This window comes from Eriocheir sinensis, chromosome 10 (genome assembly GCF_024679095.1).
Source record: "Eriocheir sinensis breed Jianghai 21 chromosome 10, ASM2467909v1, whole genome shotgun sequence".
Lineage (NCBI taxonomy): Eukaryota > Metazoa > Arthropoda > Malacostraca > Decapoda > Varunidae > Eriocheir > Eriocheir sinensis.
Window position 1 is genome coordinate 13,338,842 of NC_066518.1, and position 17,657 is coordinate 13,356,498.

The window sequence follows — 17,657 nt, forward strand, 5'->3', positions numbered from 1 at the left end:
GTTCATGGCTGTGTGTTTGGTTTATAACTGAGCATTGCTTAGTGCTGTTCACCTATTTTGTATAGCTCTTTTTATTTCAAAGTAAAAGTAAATCATATTTGTTGTTCTCTGCAGGAATCCGGGAACGCTGAGTTGCGGCCGTTGGCGTACCAGCGACTGCTGCGGCTGGTGCAGCGGGACCCCCTCAACGAGCGGATCTACTTCAACCTGGGCATGATCGCCATGGACGACCGCGACTACCGCAACGCCGAGAAGTGGTTCAGGAAGGTGCGCGGCTCCCGTTTGTTCACTGGGATTTATTTCCTCTATACTATATCATAGTGAGGAGTTCATTAGGTTTTTTTTTATTATGAAGAGTAAATGGAAAGGCGCAGAAAGCCTTCTTATTTTTCATAGTGTCACCTGATTTATACATTTTATATTTATATACATTGTTATATTGCTAACGTAAACACTTTTATAAGTCAGAAAATCAAAATGATTTACTTGGGGAAATGGTAAAAGTCTATTAAGCTCCGAAAATCAGCCCAAGATTGTCCCAGTATTTCGTGTTCTAACATGTGGAGTGGCAGGGGAGGGAAAGAACGGAAGGACGTGCTAAACACGAAGGCGAGCCGAGAAACGCGGCTGGAAGGCTGCATTAACAATAGCAACATGCACATCGGTGTGACGGGTCAGGAGATCCGTCGAACCTGTGCTGCTGGGTCATGTTGTTGCTGATTTTTTCATCACGAAAAGATTTTCCATCGGTGTTCATTACGCCCGACTTAATACAAAAAAAAAAATCTGAAACTGACATCTTTCCTCCTTTCTCTTCCCAGGCCATCGAGTTGAAGGAAGACTTCCGCTCTGCCTTATTCAACTTGGCTCTCCTCCTGACGGACGACCAGCGACCCCTCGAGGCGGCGCCCTTCCTCAACCAGCTGGTCAAACACCATCCGGACCATGTCAAGGGTCTCATCCTCCTTGGGGACATATACATCAACAACATCAAGGATTTAGACGCCGCCGAGAAGGTAATTGTCGCCGGAAACTGAGTGCCGGAATAGTAGTCTGGAAGTAATTTGAACCAGTGCTCTCTAGACGTCACTGTGCTGTTGATAACACGCTGTTACATTATTCCTTATTACGTAAAAAAGACTTGCAAAGCCTCCTTTCATTGTTGTCTTGGTTTCTTCATTACCAGCCCAATGTCAAGACAGGGCCTTTTTGTCAATTTATTCCACGTGGCGATGTTGTTGTGTTTCAGTGCTACGAGCGCATCCTGGCGGTGGACCCCGGCAATGTGCAGGGCCTCCACAACCTGTGCGTGGTGTACGTGGAGCGCGGGGAGCTGCACGCCGCCGAGTCCTGCCTCAGCCGCGCCCACGTGATGGCGCCCCACGAAGACTACATCCTCAGGCACCTCAAAATCGTCAGAACTAGGCTTGCCAAGTATTCTCAGATGCAGCAGCAGCAGCAACAGCAGCAACAAGGGGTTGGGGGGAGTGATCGGACACCATCATCAGTGTTACCTGACGGCGGTGATTCGCCGGAAGGAACGAGTGAATCCAACCCTTCGAGGCCTAAAAAGACTGTGTTTATTACAAAAAGTAGTGATAGTAAAAATGCCGAGAAACAGCTGACCAGAAAGATGGGTGCGACAGTGAACAGTGACACGAGCGACTCCTTATCGTAAGACTCTGCTGTTGCCGCAAGCATGCCAAAGTTACTACAGTCATTAGACGGTGAGTGCCGGGACCGCAAGGCTCCCTTTCCTCCCTCTCCCTTCCCCCCCGCCGCCCCGCCAACAGCTACAGGCGGGGAGAGGCGGAGTGGCCCGTCAGTCTGTGTAGTCGTGAACGTATTCTGTGATGGGCTTGTGTTGGGTGTTACTTGTCCAGCTTTAAATAATATCAAAGAAAGCAAAGGAGCATTACGGTTACAAGTAAAAGTGATTATATAACGGTGGAAACTGTGAATGAAGATAAATATGGTTTTCCTTTTAAAGTACGTTAAGGTACTTTTAGTTAATATCATGAGTAGATAAACATTCTTCAATTATAGATTCCCATATATTTTTTTCAGAGTCTTGCAACGCTGACTAGTATATTTATTTCACATTCTTTAGGAAGCCCGCCATTTGGGTGATAAGTACCGTGCTGTCCCAATAGCCGGTGCTCTGCTGGCCCCTCCTGAAGGATACCTTGGCGCCTCCTAACGCTCCCTTCTCTCGCTCGCCGCAGGTATAAGTGTGGTGTTGGGCGTCCTGGAGTGAGTGACTGGCGGCGGGCGTCCACTCCCTCATGCACTCCAGCCAGTCAGGACCCTCCGTAGTGCAGCAGACATGGACCCTCCTCCACATCCTTCTTACCCTCTCCTCCTCCTCTTCCTCCTCCAGCTCGTGGTTGTTGCCTTCCCACCAGCATGATTCACAGCTGCAGAAAGACATGTGCAGTGGAAACTTATGACTATGTATGATATTAGATAAGAATATCATTAACTTAGCTGTAAACAACATCAAGAAGAAGAAGGTATTGTTATTTTCCCGCGGGATTCATGATTTCCGGTGATTTTAATTTGTTGGAAATACACAAACAATCAGCAATAAATAGAAATTGAACCTAAGAGTAAGGTTAGGAACCCAAGGTGGGCGTCATGATCCTCATCACATGTTAACCGGGATTTCTGTAGGAAGTTTCCGCTGCGGGCGAGAAAAAAAAGGATGAAAAACAACACGTGATGTGAACCCCGACGGACAGTCATCATGAAGCAAGTGCTGGCCATGCCGGTGACCTTCCATCCAACCTGAGGGAACGACGGACAGAACGAATGAGAGAGAGAGAGAGAGAGATTTGAACACTTGAGTGGTGGAGCGTGTGCACTGCATTATCAGTTCTAATGTCCGAAAAACATTTCCGGTGGCGTTACCTGACATGCTATTGAACTCCATGTCTCCTAGAAAACAAAGAATGAAAAGAGATGAAGCTGCACTTTACGAAGAAACACACTTTGCTGAGTGAATAATACCAGGATGATCATTTGCAAGAATGTCAATACTTCCCTCTGTTATCTGTGATTGTAATAAGTAGGCAACATTTTGCTAAATCTCCGTTGGTACAGCTAAGGGGATTGTACGGCATCGCTTCTTTCGGTGAGCTTTTTTTTGGCGGAGCTGTGAGGCGGAAGGGCGCGAGATGTTTGTTCTTAGCGAGGCTGTGATGACCGGCCGAGGACACTGAGTGGTCGACGCCTCCCCCGCACCAGGAAGGCTCAGATCAGTTATTTATTTATCACGGAGACACTCCTCGCCGCCCCGAGGGTCGCGCAACACCCGGTCGGGCGGCGGCGGCGGCGGCGGTCCCTGTCACACTTACTCTTCGTTTCTGGCCACTCGCGCCTTGCCTCCTGTGAATGGTATTATTATGTTATTATGGTTAACGTTTGCCTTTTCTTCGTTTTGTATGATCTGATAAGATAAAAAAAAAAGAAATGTAGAGGTAGATTAAAAATTACGTAACTATAAGTTCGCTGTGGATATTTTTTCTATATAATGTGCGAATGAAAAAAACATTGCCTGAAATGTGCATAGCAAATCGAGGAGCCGTGACGTGGTGGGTCGTGCAGCGATATTTTCTAGTCTGGAGCACCTGGCCGGGCCAGAGGCGGGGCCATGCCCAGCAGACCAAGGTTTGCGTGGAGGCCTGAATCACGTGTGGCCGCACGACTGAACTCCCAAGAGATTCCTTTTTGCCTACGAGATTTTCACCCCAGCACGCCACTAATGGACTCCCCAGGAGGCCGCCCACCGCCCACAACTGGCCCCGGCTGCTGCTGCTGCTGCTGCTGTTGCTGCTATGCTGCTGCTGCTGCTCCCAATAGCTGTTTGCGCGCACCACAACATTTCAGCTGGAACTGAGTGTACTTTTTGTGATACAGCTCTCCTCCCCCTCTCCCTCTTTCTCGTGTTTCCCTGTGTTGACGCCTTTTCACCCTGTTTTCATTATAACGCTACGCCAGACACGCTGATAGCCAACAGTGCTTTACAGTACCGACTACACCTTCTGAAATCTCTTCCAGGCCGGTGGAGTAATCTGGTTGTTTGTACCTTCTGACTACTGCCTTTGGGAGCCACAGTCTGTTCTTTTAGTTTCCTGAACTTTGTTTTCGCCAGCAAGTTATGGTCAGCTTTGAAGGTTCTCGTCTGGGTCCTTGTGTACATACGAATATCCACACTGAGTGGGAGGGCGAATTTTAAAAAAGAGAACAGAACATTATTCCTATACCCATTCCAATTCCAACTCTTATTAGTCTATCTACTATTGATGTCTCCTTTCTCTGGATGTATGTGTTCTTATGGAGAGATATTTTTTAAGTTATTCACCTTCAAGTAGATACCGAGGTAGTAGGGTCGCGGGGCTGGAGTTCGGTTCACTTCACCGTACACGCGACTGAGGCAGAGACGCAGCATTCATGACAGGATACTCAGCTGGAGGCAGACAGGGACGAGAGTGCAGGCGACGCGACGGGACGTTGCGAGTAGAGCCGTGCGATAATACTTTCGTGTTTCTCAGCCGTTCTATCGGGTAGGATGTCAACAAAATAGGAATAAAAATATGTAAAAATGTAACAAAACCTTGATGTCGAACTCATCTGCTGACAGAGTACTTATCCTGGTGGATACTGTATATTACAGTGTTTGACTGTCCATGTTTCACTTACCTGTGACGAACTGGTGTATCACTGTACCATAAGCGATGTACATTTTCCTACACAACTGCAGTGATCTTCAAGAGTAGCCATTTCGACTTTAGGTACTTCATTGCATTTGCTGGGGAAGGAAGAGCGGGAAGCCGCGGGAGTCTCGGATCTGGCGCACCGGCGGCGCTGCTCCGCGCGGCAGCGGCACTCGGCGCGCTTCACGGGAGGCGAGACTGGAAGTGGCGAACGATCTTTGTAAAATTTCAGCGGTGCCTTTTTGGGATGTCTGAAATGGTATTGTAAAAAAAATAATAGACTTTGTATATCGATTTTTTTTCATAAATTCAATGATATTTTTCTATGTACCATACACTCGTGTTCCCCAGAGCGCTAGTTATGATTCAATATGTCTGAGACTTGTGTGTAACATGTAGGTGTCTCGGATGTGTAGTTTGGACCCCACCCCTTTCCTCTCCTATGTTACACGTGCTGTTGGTTGAATCTATCGATGTCTTCACATTTCATACGTATATAGTTATATTGTTTTCCAGACTCATCATTCATTAAGTCCGTCACCGAGTTTTCGCATTGGTTAACCGGTTTTAGTATCATGAAGAAAATATTAGTTTTGTTATCTTTCACACACCTTTCGGAATTCAAGCCCATTTTCTGTATACCCTTCAACCACGTATCTGACATTCTGAATCTACTTACTGTCTTCCAGTTTTATGTGAGGCAAAGAATCTCATGTCCTTGATATGTCCGTTTGGTGATTGGCTTAAGGAAGACGTGAGTTTGGGCTCCTGCCTTGTATGGCGGAGAGGCGAGACGGGGCGCCAACCGCTGGACGTGGCTGCATGTCTTCAGCCCTTCAGCCGTTGGTCCTTCGAAAGAGGTTGCAATGTTTATATTATGAAGCATAGAGGCTTGGACGGAAAATATGGTCTGGGGAACTTTTTCTTTATAGACGATAGTGATTTCTCTTTCTCTCTCTACCTCGGTCTTGTTTCCTTGCCTGTAACATTGGACGTGAGTGTTGAGGTTTGCATGTAGACTCTGGTCATTACTCTTGTGCAGTGTTGCTGTGGGCGAACGTGGCCGCTGAGTCTTGCCCGAGGATGTGAGTCAGCAAGGGCCGATCTTCAGCATAACCCATCTGTTTGTGGTATTTGTTTGTTCTTTTGTATTCAAGGGATTTGGTAATTTATGCTGCAGTGGTTTTCTTGTGTTCACGCCGTAAAAATTTATATGATTGTGTGTGCCGTAGCGAAATTCCTGATTCGTTCAGCTTAAGTTATACTGTGAATTTTATTTATGATACTTGTACGAATCGGGTTGTGATCCTTTGTAACACCTGTACCAAAATGCAGGTGATCGTGTATGGTTATGTTTGCAGTGTATTTCAGTCAGGTAGTTCTTGTACATGCACTGTGTAGACGTAGTTGTTTCATTGTTGTATAATATTCTGTTGATGGGTCTTATGGTGATAACAAATGTTTCATAGATTATTTGATTGATCTCTGATAAATTCACACTAGAGTAAGGGCAAGCCAGAGAGCACTGAGAGTGGGAGCCAGGCGACCGTGAGGAGCAGGCACGCCCAGCACCCAACGGCGGCGGCCGGCCTGTGTCACACCGGATCTGCAACTTTGGAACAAAATGTCAATAGATTCTCTTAGATTCAGTTTCAGTCTCTGCAGTTTTTATATGATAGTTGCAACAGCACCAATAATATGTAAAGGCTGTTTCTCTAGGAGGATACTCACTCGTGCGGCGGTGCAAGTCAGGTGTGGCGGGTGGCGGGTCCCTGGCGAGGGGACGCAGCGGCTTGGCGAGGCGGGAGGCGCGGCGCCGCGTGCACTGTCCTCACCACTCTCCCGTCTGTCCTGCCTGTGATACTGTACTCCAATACACCATCATCTACTCCTCGCACGCTTTCATTCAATCCTTCAACGCATCGGGGAAGACACATGGTCCGTGGCACACAATTGTTGAGAACACATTAACTGAAAGTAAGGAAAATATTTTCATCAGAATCAACATTTCATTTTTTTAAACAATCATTGATATATGCAATCATACAGAGGTTCAACTATGCCCAACAGAGGATTTGTACAGAAAAGCAATGTTACACACACACACACATACACACACTCGTCTGGCAGCGAAGCAGGTGGGTTTTCTGTAGTGGCGGTCTGTGACTTACTTTACAGAAAATCCCACGCGTCATACTGTTGCATACACAGGAAAAAAAAAAATTATACTGCTTCATACACAAAATCATGCCTTTCGGATTATAATACAAAGCAACACATAATTAATCATGTGTAAACTGCTTGGGGAACACACAATCTGGCAACAGTGTACCTGTGCGCATGCGCCACATTCAGGTGGCCGAGGCAGGCAGCGCCAGCGTGGTTGCAGGCTTGGTGAGGGGTGGAAGTATTTTACACCTCTGGAGGATGTCTGCAGCACCATAAGGGCTTCACATTAAATCAAGCAAAAGGAGTGTCCTCGATGGCGTGGCGGCGATTTCAAGCAGCACCGGCCGATTACCAGTGACTGACTGCGTGAAAGTTCCTGTACTCCTGCACCGTCACTGCCAACATCTGTCACCGATTCCAGGTAAGTGTACGCTGAAGACATTGCATATATCATTTTTCTAACTGATTTGAGCTCAGGGTTGATATACATATAAGAAGAAAAGTTTGCATGTGTTATAATTCAGGAAGTTTGGAAGCAGACTGATCTAAACGAGTGAATGGTTAATTGCCAGTTACGTGTTAACGAGTGCTTGCTCAACGCTGCGTAATGTGTTGTGACTGCGTTAATTCGAGCATTGCAGTAAAGGAACGAGACAATAATTCATATCGGTAATGGTTTTTCGGTGAGTAATTGTTGTCAGACGTTGTGATTAACAGCTAGCTCACCATCCCCCACCCCACCGCCCCTCCTCCCCCCCTCCCCTCCCCTCTCAATTACCAATCCGTACCATTCCATCCTTCCCTTCCCCTCAATTCCCACCCTCCTACTCCGTCCCAATTCCTTACCCTCCCCCCTGCTGACTCATATTCAACGATTCTGGACTCACCGCTCATACTCATTTCCGTCCCCTCACCCTCCTTTCCCTCCTAACCTCCCTTACCCACCTGTTCCTCCTCGTCCACCCCCTTGCTACCCTCCCCCTCCCTCACTCCTCCATCGTCCCCCCTACCCCCCTACCCCCAGTTCATCGCACAAATTACCCTCTTCCGAGGAAGCATTGGTGTACATTATTGAACTTTATTATTGTAGGCCGTTATTTTTCATTTACATGAATATTTTTTCATAGCCGTTACTTATCATTATTTCTATTATCATTTTTTTTTTTTTCATATCCAAGTTCATAGCGCCGGTAGGCTTTCTTGAGCGCGCTGGTGGATCTAAATGGTTACTGTGATGGCAGAAGAGGATGGCAGCAACACCAAGTAACCAATGTACTGCACAAATGTTTAAGCCATCGTAGTCATCCCTTTGGCGCGACGCTAGAGAATCCACCTTCCCGCGTGGGGGGCCCCGGGTTCGAATCTCGGGCGGAATGTCTGGAAAATTATGAAATTCTCTCGGACAGATAAATTTCTCATGTGCTTCGAGAAGTGGGAAAACTGACGACAACTAAACATGAGACAAAGAGAAACACGTTGTCAGCACTGTTACGATGCTGGAAATCAGGTCGTGAGGGTAACACAAAAGTTGACGGCCTTAGATATTTTTATAATCATTGCCCCGCCCCCCACTAGCTTCCTATTTGTTGAGAACAGATGTAGCTCGTTCCATGCTAGCCGCAGCTACTTTCCCAATCTAAAGGTGCGTCCACACGGTCGAACAATGTTCGTCGGACAAACACTGTTACCAGTTAACAATGGAAAGCGGAAAAGCCAGAAGCGAGCACCAAGAGGTGTACCGGATACTGCCCATGTTCGTAGCATCGGAACTTCGGACACTGTCTAGACTCTAGTGGGATAGAGGCTTAGAACTATACGATACTGCCAGGCAAACGATGAACATGTTGCATTGTGCAATTTTCTTGGTTTTTATTTTCATTTTTTATTGTGCACCATGGTGATGATGTACCGCACTAGACGCTGGCACCAACCACCTGTCACCGAAGTCCACACTAACACTGACGTAAATACCTGTGTGTTGCCTACGGACATCAGCTTCGAACATTGTCTGCCGGTCTTTGCTTGGTGAACAGAGGAGAAACTGTGGTATACAGCTTCATCTGGTACCACTGTTTGTTGCCATATCAACTTTCCTCGTTTCAACGATTATGACGTCATCCTGCTTCGCCTTATGATATGGTAACAGTGTTTGTCCGACGGACACTGTTCGACCGTGTGGACGCACCCTAAGAGGAGGACGTCAGTTGTTGTTCATCTAATTAACTCGTGGCAAACTTATGTAGCATTAAACTGATGTAACAGCCACGGCGTCATGTTGATTTGATTGGCACGGTAACGGTATTCTCTGCCCGGTAGTTATAAAAAAAAAATGGTTAATGAAGGGAGAAACAAACCTATAATCTTCCCCCTTCCCCTTCACTTCAACTTCCCCATCCTCCCCTTCCACCCCCCTAACCTCGCCATTCTCCCCCCTCCACTCCACCTCAATCCGTCCATTCTCCCTTCCCCTCTTCACTACCACAACCCCCAATTCCTCCCTTACCCACAGCCTCCACCTTACCCCTTTTATTCCTCCACCACAACACCCACCCCGCCCATTCTCACGCCCATCAGTACAACCCTCACCTCACCCTTTCTTTCACCTCTTCCATCACAAACCCCTCACCAGCCTTTGTCACTTCGCTCACTCTTCCTACACTTCACCACCGTCCCCACGTCATCCTTTCCACCACGAACATTCCACCGTCTTTTCTTTCACTTCTATCACAACGTTTACTTCCCTCCTCTTCTACAACCCCTCTACTCTGTCCCATCTCTCACATCTCTACCATGACCTTTACTTTTCCCCTTCTTTCCCCCCTCTACTACATTCCCCACTCCGCCCCCTTTCCTTGTTGGTCGTTGAGTCGCACCAACCCCATTTGGTTACGTGCGGACTGTAGTGACTTCACATGGAGGTTCTGTGTTCGCGTTTAAACCACAGGAGTCTTAAAACCAAGTAAAGGAAAATTAATTACTCTGTTTTAGGTTCTTAACTCCTCATGTGCAATATGTTTTACTGCGGGAGTAGTTTTACCTGACTTCCGAGGGGCCCAAGAACTTAACGAAATTAGAGAAAAAAAGTCGGATGCGTTTTTGGTGTGTTGGACGCCATTGATGTTGCGCACAAAATTAAAACATTTATTGATAATGATAAACGCCATTAATTCCCGTATACGGCAGAATGTTTGTTTTGAGAGAGGCGTGATACCATTGCCATAAAAGCGCATTGTGTTATGTTAGCGAGAAAGGTAAATTTGGTAATTTAATTGAAGCTTAAAAGTACGCGTAAATGCATACTTTATTATATTATCAATATTATTTATACGTAATTACCGGCTTCATTAGCTACAATTAATTGAAATGTGTTCACTATCGCTCAAAGTGGCGCATTTGTTTTTTTTAATGGCAACAGCTCATACTTCTTTATTATTGACGTTTGTTCCTGCAAAATGAGGGTGTTGCTGCACGCACGAAGCTAATGTTTTTTTTGGTAGGCATCCAGACGTCCCCGCAGACAGGGGTTGTCAGGCAGAGCACCCCCGCCCCCCTCCTGAGGCCAATCCCCCACCATGCCGCCCGGCCCGTGGAAGATAATACTAATATTCACGGCCATAGTTTCGCCTCTGTTGCTGAAAAAGAATTTGCCATAGTCATCCTCATTTTACGCGTGATTTGGTGTTTCTTCTTCTTTTGCTAGAGATTCATTTTTGGTAAAAGTTGACCAATTTTGATATCAATTAGGTACTCTAAGGATACATGACAAAATTTGGGCATCGATCCTTACGTGTTCATCTGGGGTAACACTTATCATCAGGTGTAATCTTTAAGTCTAGACGAGGGACTGGTTAGTTTACTGGGCAAGGTTATTTTGTAGGTCTGGAATGTTTTAAACCCCCCCCCCCCCCCAACCTCCCTCAGAGCCACACGTGGGACGCGTCCAGCAGCAAGCTAGTCTGTCTGTCCGTCCTCACACACTCCGGGAGTAATCAGGTTCCACGATTTGGCTGAGGCAATGCGGGTAACACTTAACTGATGTCACATGCCATTTTTCTAAGAGGAATAAGTAGTGTTGAATTTTACTATTGATTTGGTTCCTGATTTCACATTTTTTTCTATAATAATAACCGTTTTTCATCATTATAATCAAACCAGAAGATTTTGCAGAATATTCTAAGGACCCTGGTAAAATTTGTTGGTATTTTATTTTTTTCTTCTTGACGATTCATGATATACATGTATGTACATATAAACTGAAAGTAGGTGCAACTTTGCCATGATACAATTTGCATTTTTTTTCTCCCCAGATGGACTTACCGCTGCTCCTGGAGGGACGCCACTTGCCCTGATCAAGATGTGGGGAGGATGAAACGGTAGATCATTTCCATCAACTCCAGATAGGATGTCATTAACGTGCAATCACATTTCTGCGGGATGGATCTGTTGCCTCTCTCCCACAGGTGAACTATGGAAAGGAGTGTCACTTACAAGGATCCAGAAGGAACAGTGTTTCTCCTCAAATACCTCGCTCCACATCGTTTTCTCTACTGATAGAGTAGATGACGTGGAGCAAGCGAGGCTCATGGATCCTTGGAGGCCACACTCCTTCCCATAGTTAACCTGTGGGAGGGAGGCAATAGGTCCATCCCGCAGAGATGTGACAACACGCGTTATGTTCATCCTATCTGGAGTTGATGGGAAAAGTCTGATGTTCTCCAGATTCAAGCGAGAGGGGTCAATGAAGGCTGGACTAGCTATTTGACATCATCGGGGTAATACAAAAAGATTGTATGTATGGTAAGCAACATTTTATATTAGACCTACATCTGCTTTCGCACTAAAGGAGGAGTGTACAGTGACACCAGTCGTAGAAGTAGAGTTCATTTGCATGACTCACTTTAAGGGTAAAGTGTTACTTTTCAGTGTCTTCGCAGGCTGCAGCACGTGGTGTCATGACTCGCTTGATGCAAGGGTCGAGTTGGTGAAGACTCAAGCGGTGTCCAGCAGGGGAGGGAACGTCTGGCTTCATTCCTCCACGCTGGGTACTTCAGGGTTAGGGAGATCCTAGTCTCCTCAAGGGCCAGTCCTGTCTTCTCCCTGCAAACTATTATTACTTCCAAGCTTTGTAAAGTATATATCACAAACGAACACAGTATATATCAAGTTGACTAATTTTTCCCCTTGGTGTGAGGTATTGAAAAAGGTGTACTTGTATCAGGATTACGCTACTTAGCTCGTTCCCTTACTGCAAGAATATTGGTGATATATTTATTTCCTATTTGTTTGAGACCTTAAAAGTAAGAAGGAAATAGCTATAGTTAATGAGATGCAAATGAAAGGTAGCTATGTAATGGAAGCATCAATGAACACAAAACTAAAAGGATACAAATATCTCGGAAAAGAGCAAACATGTGAAAAACTAAGAACCAGAAGGGATGAGATGTGGTCAGAAACAACAAAACTTCTGACCAAGTTAGGAACAACTGTAAATTTAACAAGATAAAAAGACTAAATGAGGAGATATAGACGGTTCACCCAAGTCTGAAGTGAGCATTATCGTGCGCTGGGAACCTGCTGTCACACGGCGTGTCCGATTTCGTGGATACTGTTTGCTAGCCTACGCATAGAAAACAGTCGTCAGTGTCAAAAATTAATATGCAGGCAGCAATAACAAATACCGTCAATTATAGTCGATTTTGAGTTAAAAAATATTAATAGCGACGCAAATAGCTGTTCAATTAATATAGCCTGCTAAATTTCTCGGTGGTGGACACCTTCAAGGCTGTTTAATAATCATAATCAGCGATCTTGTAAATTAACAAAACAGCTATTTGCGGTATTAATATTTTTTAATTCACAATCGATTATAATTGACGATATTTGTAAAAGATTTGAGAGACATGAGTAGGGGGAAACAAAGACCTAAACAGATAGATGATTTTAAACTACTAACAATGTCTTCTCCCATTATGCTACAAACTTCACTAAACATAACAACCTGGACAAGTACAACACTGGACTCAAATAAGCTAAGAAAACGAGCTGGATTTCGTATTAGATAACTCCACAACTAAAACCACATCCACGTCATTAACCAAGTTGTCGAAAAATCTTTAGTAACAATGCCACCCAAAAACTGTAAAGCCCAGGCAGGCAAAAGACCAGGTGGAGAGATGAAACTGAAGAGCATTTGCCGGAGCGGAATGGAGAACACTGGGAAAGGCCCTTGTTCTGCTGTGACGGCCGAGTTCGATAATGAGGAGGAGAAAGAGGCCAACAAAGTCTAGGTAGTGACACTGAATATTATGAACACCATTACAAGTCTACGGGTGTATCACTGCATCTTACCCACCTCGTCATTACCTCACCATCTTTTTTCTTCTATATGTCTATACTCCATCTGTCCAGTACTTTGATCCTTTCTCCTACCCCACAACTCTTCGCTAACCCCTGGTCATCCTTCACTCCCCTACTTCCAGCTTTTCCTTCAAAATTTTCCCATCTTTTTCTCCTATCTCCCGAACTCCCTTCCTCCCTACTCCCGCCAATCCGCGTCCTCTCCTTTCCTCTATTCCTATTCCACGCTAAACGCAGTCCGTCCCCAGACACACGCCGCTCTTTCGCCGTCTTTCCACGTAATACTTGCCGTAATTCCATTCCTCCTTCATTGCTTCTAACTCGATACCGAACTTTTCGCCGGGTCTGGCAAGTTCCTAGCCTCCGAAGTTAAAACTTACTGGTCAGAAGGAGCGAGACAGACAGCAACGAACCGAGGTGACGCGAAGACGAAACGAGGCTGGGGACGGTTTTCCTGCAAGACGAGAAGAATTAGCAGGCAAGTTAAAACACCCTCCTCTCCTAAACTCCACGCAACAAGAATAATTATCAGACACTAGCACGCTTGGCTTTCAACCGAGAGATCCAAGGTTCGATTCCCGGCGGAGTGGAGACATATGGACAGTCTCCTTAAAACCTGGGCCCAAGTCTTCCCAGCTGTAAATGGGTACGGGGTATCAGTCAGGGGTTCTGTTTCGCCCTTAAATGATGAACTGGTCCCACAATCATACACAAAACGAAAGTGACCTAAAGTAGACAACATAAGGCCTTCGGAACCGAGACACGAACTTGTAGCTCAATCCAGGAAGGCAAAATTAGGTAAATTACACCCCCCCCAAAACACACACACACACGCACGCACGCACACGTAACATTATAATTATCACACAATGAAACAACTTATGATAGGGCGAGGGTGAGCGATACGTATTCTTTGGAAACGTTCATTTCAATCTTAGTTTTTTACAGTGATTCGTTCGGCCACAGTTAGGATTTTACATTGATGCAAGAAGCCTTACTAGTTTTTCCGTTGCCACTGGTAAGGACACTGAAATGGCTAACATATTTTCACGAGCTTTCCTTATTTTCAAGTAGTATCAGCTGGCTTAACCATCAACGTTGCCAGATTGTCGTACTCTGCTTCTTATGTTTGCCGATTTCCGACCCCAAAACTGCTTTCATCACCCAAATAACTGCCTTCATATATGGTTATCGTTTAAATGGTTAATTATTATTGGTGTTTCTTGGCAACCGTTATGGGCCAGAAACAGATGAATACGCGGCTCTGAGTACGATAATCTGGCAACCGTGTTTACCATGAATGTCGGTTTAATTTATTATTCGATCACTCTGAATTTCATTGCACTCCACGCGGCTGTGACCCCATTCCTCCTGCTGGGAAAATTCGGACAAAAATTCAGTACTGCTCTAAGCGGATTATGGATTCCCGCGCCTCACGCAATATATAAAATTTTCCTTTTCCCCGCTCCGCCTCGGGCAGGTAAATGTACTCCACTAATCATTCGCTTCTTTTCCACACCTGGACGCTTTCCCAGACCACATTCACGTTGAGCTCTTAATAATCTGAAATAATCTTAAAAATGTATATACCATGACGGAACTGTGCCGAGGTTTTAGATCCATGAGCCGTGATATATATCCGTGCTTTCAGCCTTTAAATGGAGGGGGGAGTGACTGTCCTTTGATAGATGTGGTTCTTCGAAATCTATATTCCTCTACAAGGCCGTATGCAAAAAATTAGGTAGCCAGGTGGTGATAATCAGAAGCGTTAAAACTCCTCCGCCTTATCAAATATTATTACCCCATTTTTAACCTTCACCCCACCAATGACCCGCTGAGTGTCCTCCTCGCCTGGCCAGCCGTGGGGCATGAGTGATCGAGGTCAGAATTTAGCATTTAAGATACACAGTAGCCATCAAAAATCTTGTTCTATACTAAATATGAATTATAATGCAAAAATGACGTAATGAATTCTCACTCTTATATGAATGCTTGTACATACGACGAACTAACAAACAAAACCGAATGAATGACACAGGATCTACCTCTCCATTGCCACGTTAAAGAAGGTCGTGACACTCACCACTCACCAGTCTGATATTTCCCTTGATTCCATTTCTTTCTTTATCTACGTCACTTGCCTTCAATTTCCAATCAAAAAGTTGTCAACCTAACCAGTGCCACAAACATTTTCAGCTTGTAAGAGGTGAAGACATTAAACCCTTTGTTTCATAGGATGTTTTAAAGCAGATTAAAGACTACTAGTTATTTGTATAAGCCTAGCTCAACCCAGCCCAGCCAAACCCCGCATAGGTTAGCTCAGTCGCGAAATTAAATCAGGTGACTATTTGTGGACGCTCAAACACAAACAGAATAAAAATGGCAAGGTTTTTTAATACGAAGGAAAAAAATGGAAAACTCACCAATGATTATCCATAACGCTCCACCCTTGTTTCCTCGAGGGAGTGACGCCCGCGCTCCGTCAACCGAACATCCGAAGCCGGCAGGTCACGGCACTGAGGGACTCTTGGTGGCGGTGTTCGCGTGGTGCTGGGATCGGGTGGGCGCTACCGAGGCACACCGCTCCGTTTCACCCCTCCGCTGCGCCGCCGCCGTGCCCTGTAACAATTAGACGCAAACGAATGATTGTGCCGCTCAGTCCTGCCACATACCACTACATTGCGAGGACCGAGTGACTTATAAGGGTAAAAACAGCAATAGTTACAACCTCTGTATATACTGTCCGATGCGAAGATTAATAAATACCTCTGAGAAAACAGTGATTTAAGTAAGCCTTTTCTGGTGAGTATCCTTCCTAGACAAGCAGTTCGCGCAGCTCGAAGCACCGAATCCAAAGTATCTATTTAAAGTGGTAATTCACATGTCAACTGTACAATTTCAGAATATTTGTCATTCGTTGTAATGGCGGCCATGATGAGATAAAATACGTAAGTGATGACACAAACCTAACGGCCATCTAAGGATTGAGACGAAATGATTACTTCGGGCTCAAACACCACTTCGTTAATTTGCTTGTCCTTAATAGTACAAGTGCTAATAGCACAAAAACTGTACTAGATCGGCGTCGCATGACCCTCCAACACCCCCCCAACAATTTATATTATGCAACTAGTGGTCTGAAATGGAAAATGCTGAAAAGTAAAGATGGCGCAACTATAAACACTTGCCTACGCCACAACGGGCTGGGGCCGACCATCAGGCCCTACTATGAAGGCCTACCGGCGTCACAGGCCAAGACATAAAAAAAAACCCAGCTCACTGTTTATAATGCCATGTTGCAGGGTTCATCAGGGCTAACAAATGTTATAATATAATGTCATGTCTACAATGCATGGATAAGCCAGGAAAACAACTTGGAGAACAACAAGATGGATAATCTGTTGATCAGCGTCTGCGACGCCGATTGAAAAATGGGACTAATTCGACTTTCTTATGATTAAAAGTTGTATTCATCTGACACAAAGGACGAGAAACTGAAGAAAGACTTGCAATATAAAAAGGAAATAAGTGAAGTGCCGGCGATGCATCATTATCATACCAACAGGCACACGCTAAAAGAGATAACAAGGGTCGTCAAAGTAATTATAAGCTACACATTAACCCCTGAAGTTGTAGGTGAACGATATAAAAACAAAATTACAATAAAAAAGTATTCTGCTGAGAAACAAGGCACTAAACTGAGGCAATACACTAACGCCTTACCTTTCACGAGCGGGACGACGACTGGGGAGGGAAGCGCCGTGAGGGAGGCCGGTGTGGGAGGGGAGGAGGCGGGGAGTGAGGTGGCCGGGATGTTATTAATGGAGCCCATATGTCTACCTGGCAACTGTAGGGAGTTTAGTGTACCATCCCGCCACCAGGGAGCCAAAACTGTTATATTATTTTCCTTATCATACAAGTAATCTTCTAATAAACAAACTGAGGATGACAATCTCTCTCCTAAAAATACAGATCACCTCATACAAAATGGTAACTACGAAACAGCCCGGAGCGGCACGGTTGTTAGCTCGTTTGCATTTCTTTGCTGTTAAGTAAGACCATTTCCTTGCCGCCAGTATATCCACATAGTGAACACATATATGCTCATCTATCTACTGTTCATGCAGGTACACAGGATAATAAATAGTACTGGTTCACAGGGGTCCGATGCCTGCCGTAAACATTCAAACAACCGCTGATGTGAGAGGACTGGCATGCCTGGCTGTGGTCGGTTCGTGGAAGCAGAACCACCCAGCTATTGTTTTATAACTTAGCACCCGGGTAAAAACGTGTAGTAAGTCGGCCACTAATATGGGTGTCCTTCGTTCCGTGATGTCATAAAGCTTCGCGCATAATGTGTACCAATGTTCTATTTAATCTAGTGTACATGCTCTGCTCGCCCTTGCACCCATGTCA

The 17,657-nt window shown here is 45.3% G+C and overlaps 1 protein-coding gene and 2 long non-coding RNA genes across 4 annotated transcripts in view; 2 read left to right on the forward strand and 1 right to left on the reverse strand.

Moving 5' to 3' along the window:
- Positions 1 to 6,608, forward strand: part of LOC126996347 (protein O-mannosyl-transferase Tmtc3-like) — a 274,512-nt gene extending 267,904 nt beyond the window's left edge. Inside the window, exons 15-18 of the mRNA XM_050856717.1 lie at positions 115 to 267; positions 822 to 1,016; positions 1,250 to 1,727; positions 2,226 to 6,608. Coding sequence (XP_050712674.1) covers positions 115 to 267; positions 822 to 1,016; positions 1,250 to 1,678 — 777 coding nt within the window. The 3' untranslated portion in view covers positions 1,679 to 1,727; positions 2,226 to 6,608. The remainder of the gene's footprint in view (positions 1 to 114; positions 268 to 821; positions 1,017 to 1,249; positions 1,728 to 2,225) is intronic.
- A 471-nt stretch (positions 6,609 to 7,079) lies between these two features.
- LOC126996606 (uncharacterized) lies at positions 7,080 to 12,041 on the forward strand. Of its 2 annotated transcripts, XR_007751295.1 has the most exons (3): positions 7,080 to 7,305; positions 11,192 to 11,257; positions 11,819 to 12,041. It is a non-coding gene; the product is annotated as an uncharacterized LOC126996606 (long non-coding RNA). The 2 variants fall into 2 exon arrangements; XR_007751294.1 differs by lacking the exons at positions 7,080 to 7,305; positions 11,192 to 11,257 and adding an exon at positions 11,264 to 11,681.
- LOC126996605 (uncharacterized) lies at positions 11,678 to 17,122 on the reverse strand. The gene is made up of 4 exons (XR_007751293.1): positions 16,965 to 17,122; positions 15,665 to 15,860; positions 13,622 to 13,695; positions 11,678 to 11,988 (listed from the first exon to the last, which is right to left on the reverse strand). It is a non-coding gene; the product is annotated as an uncharacterized LOC126996605 (long non-coding RNA).
- Between the last annotated feature and the right edge of the window lie 535 nt (positions 17,123 to 17,657).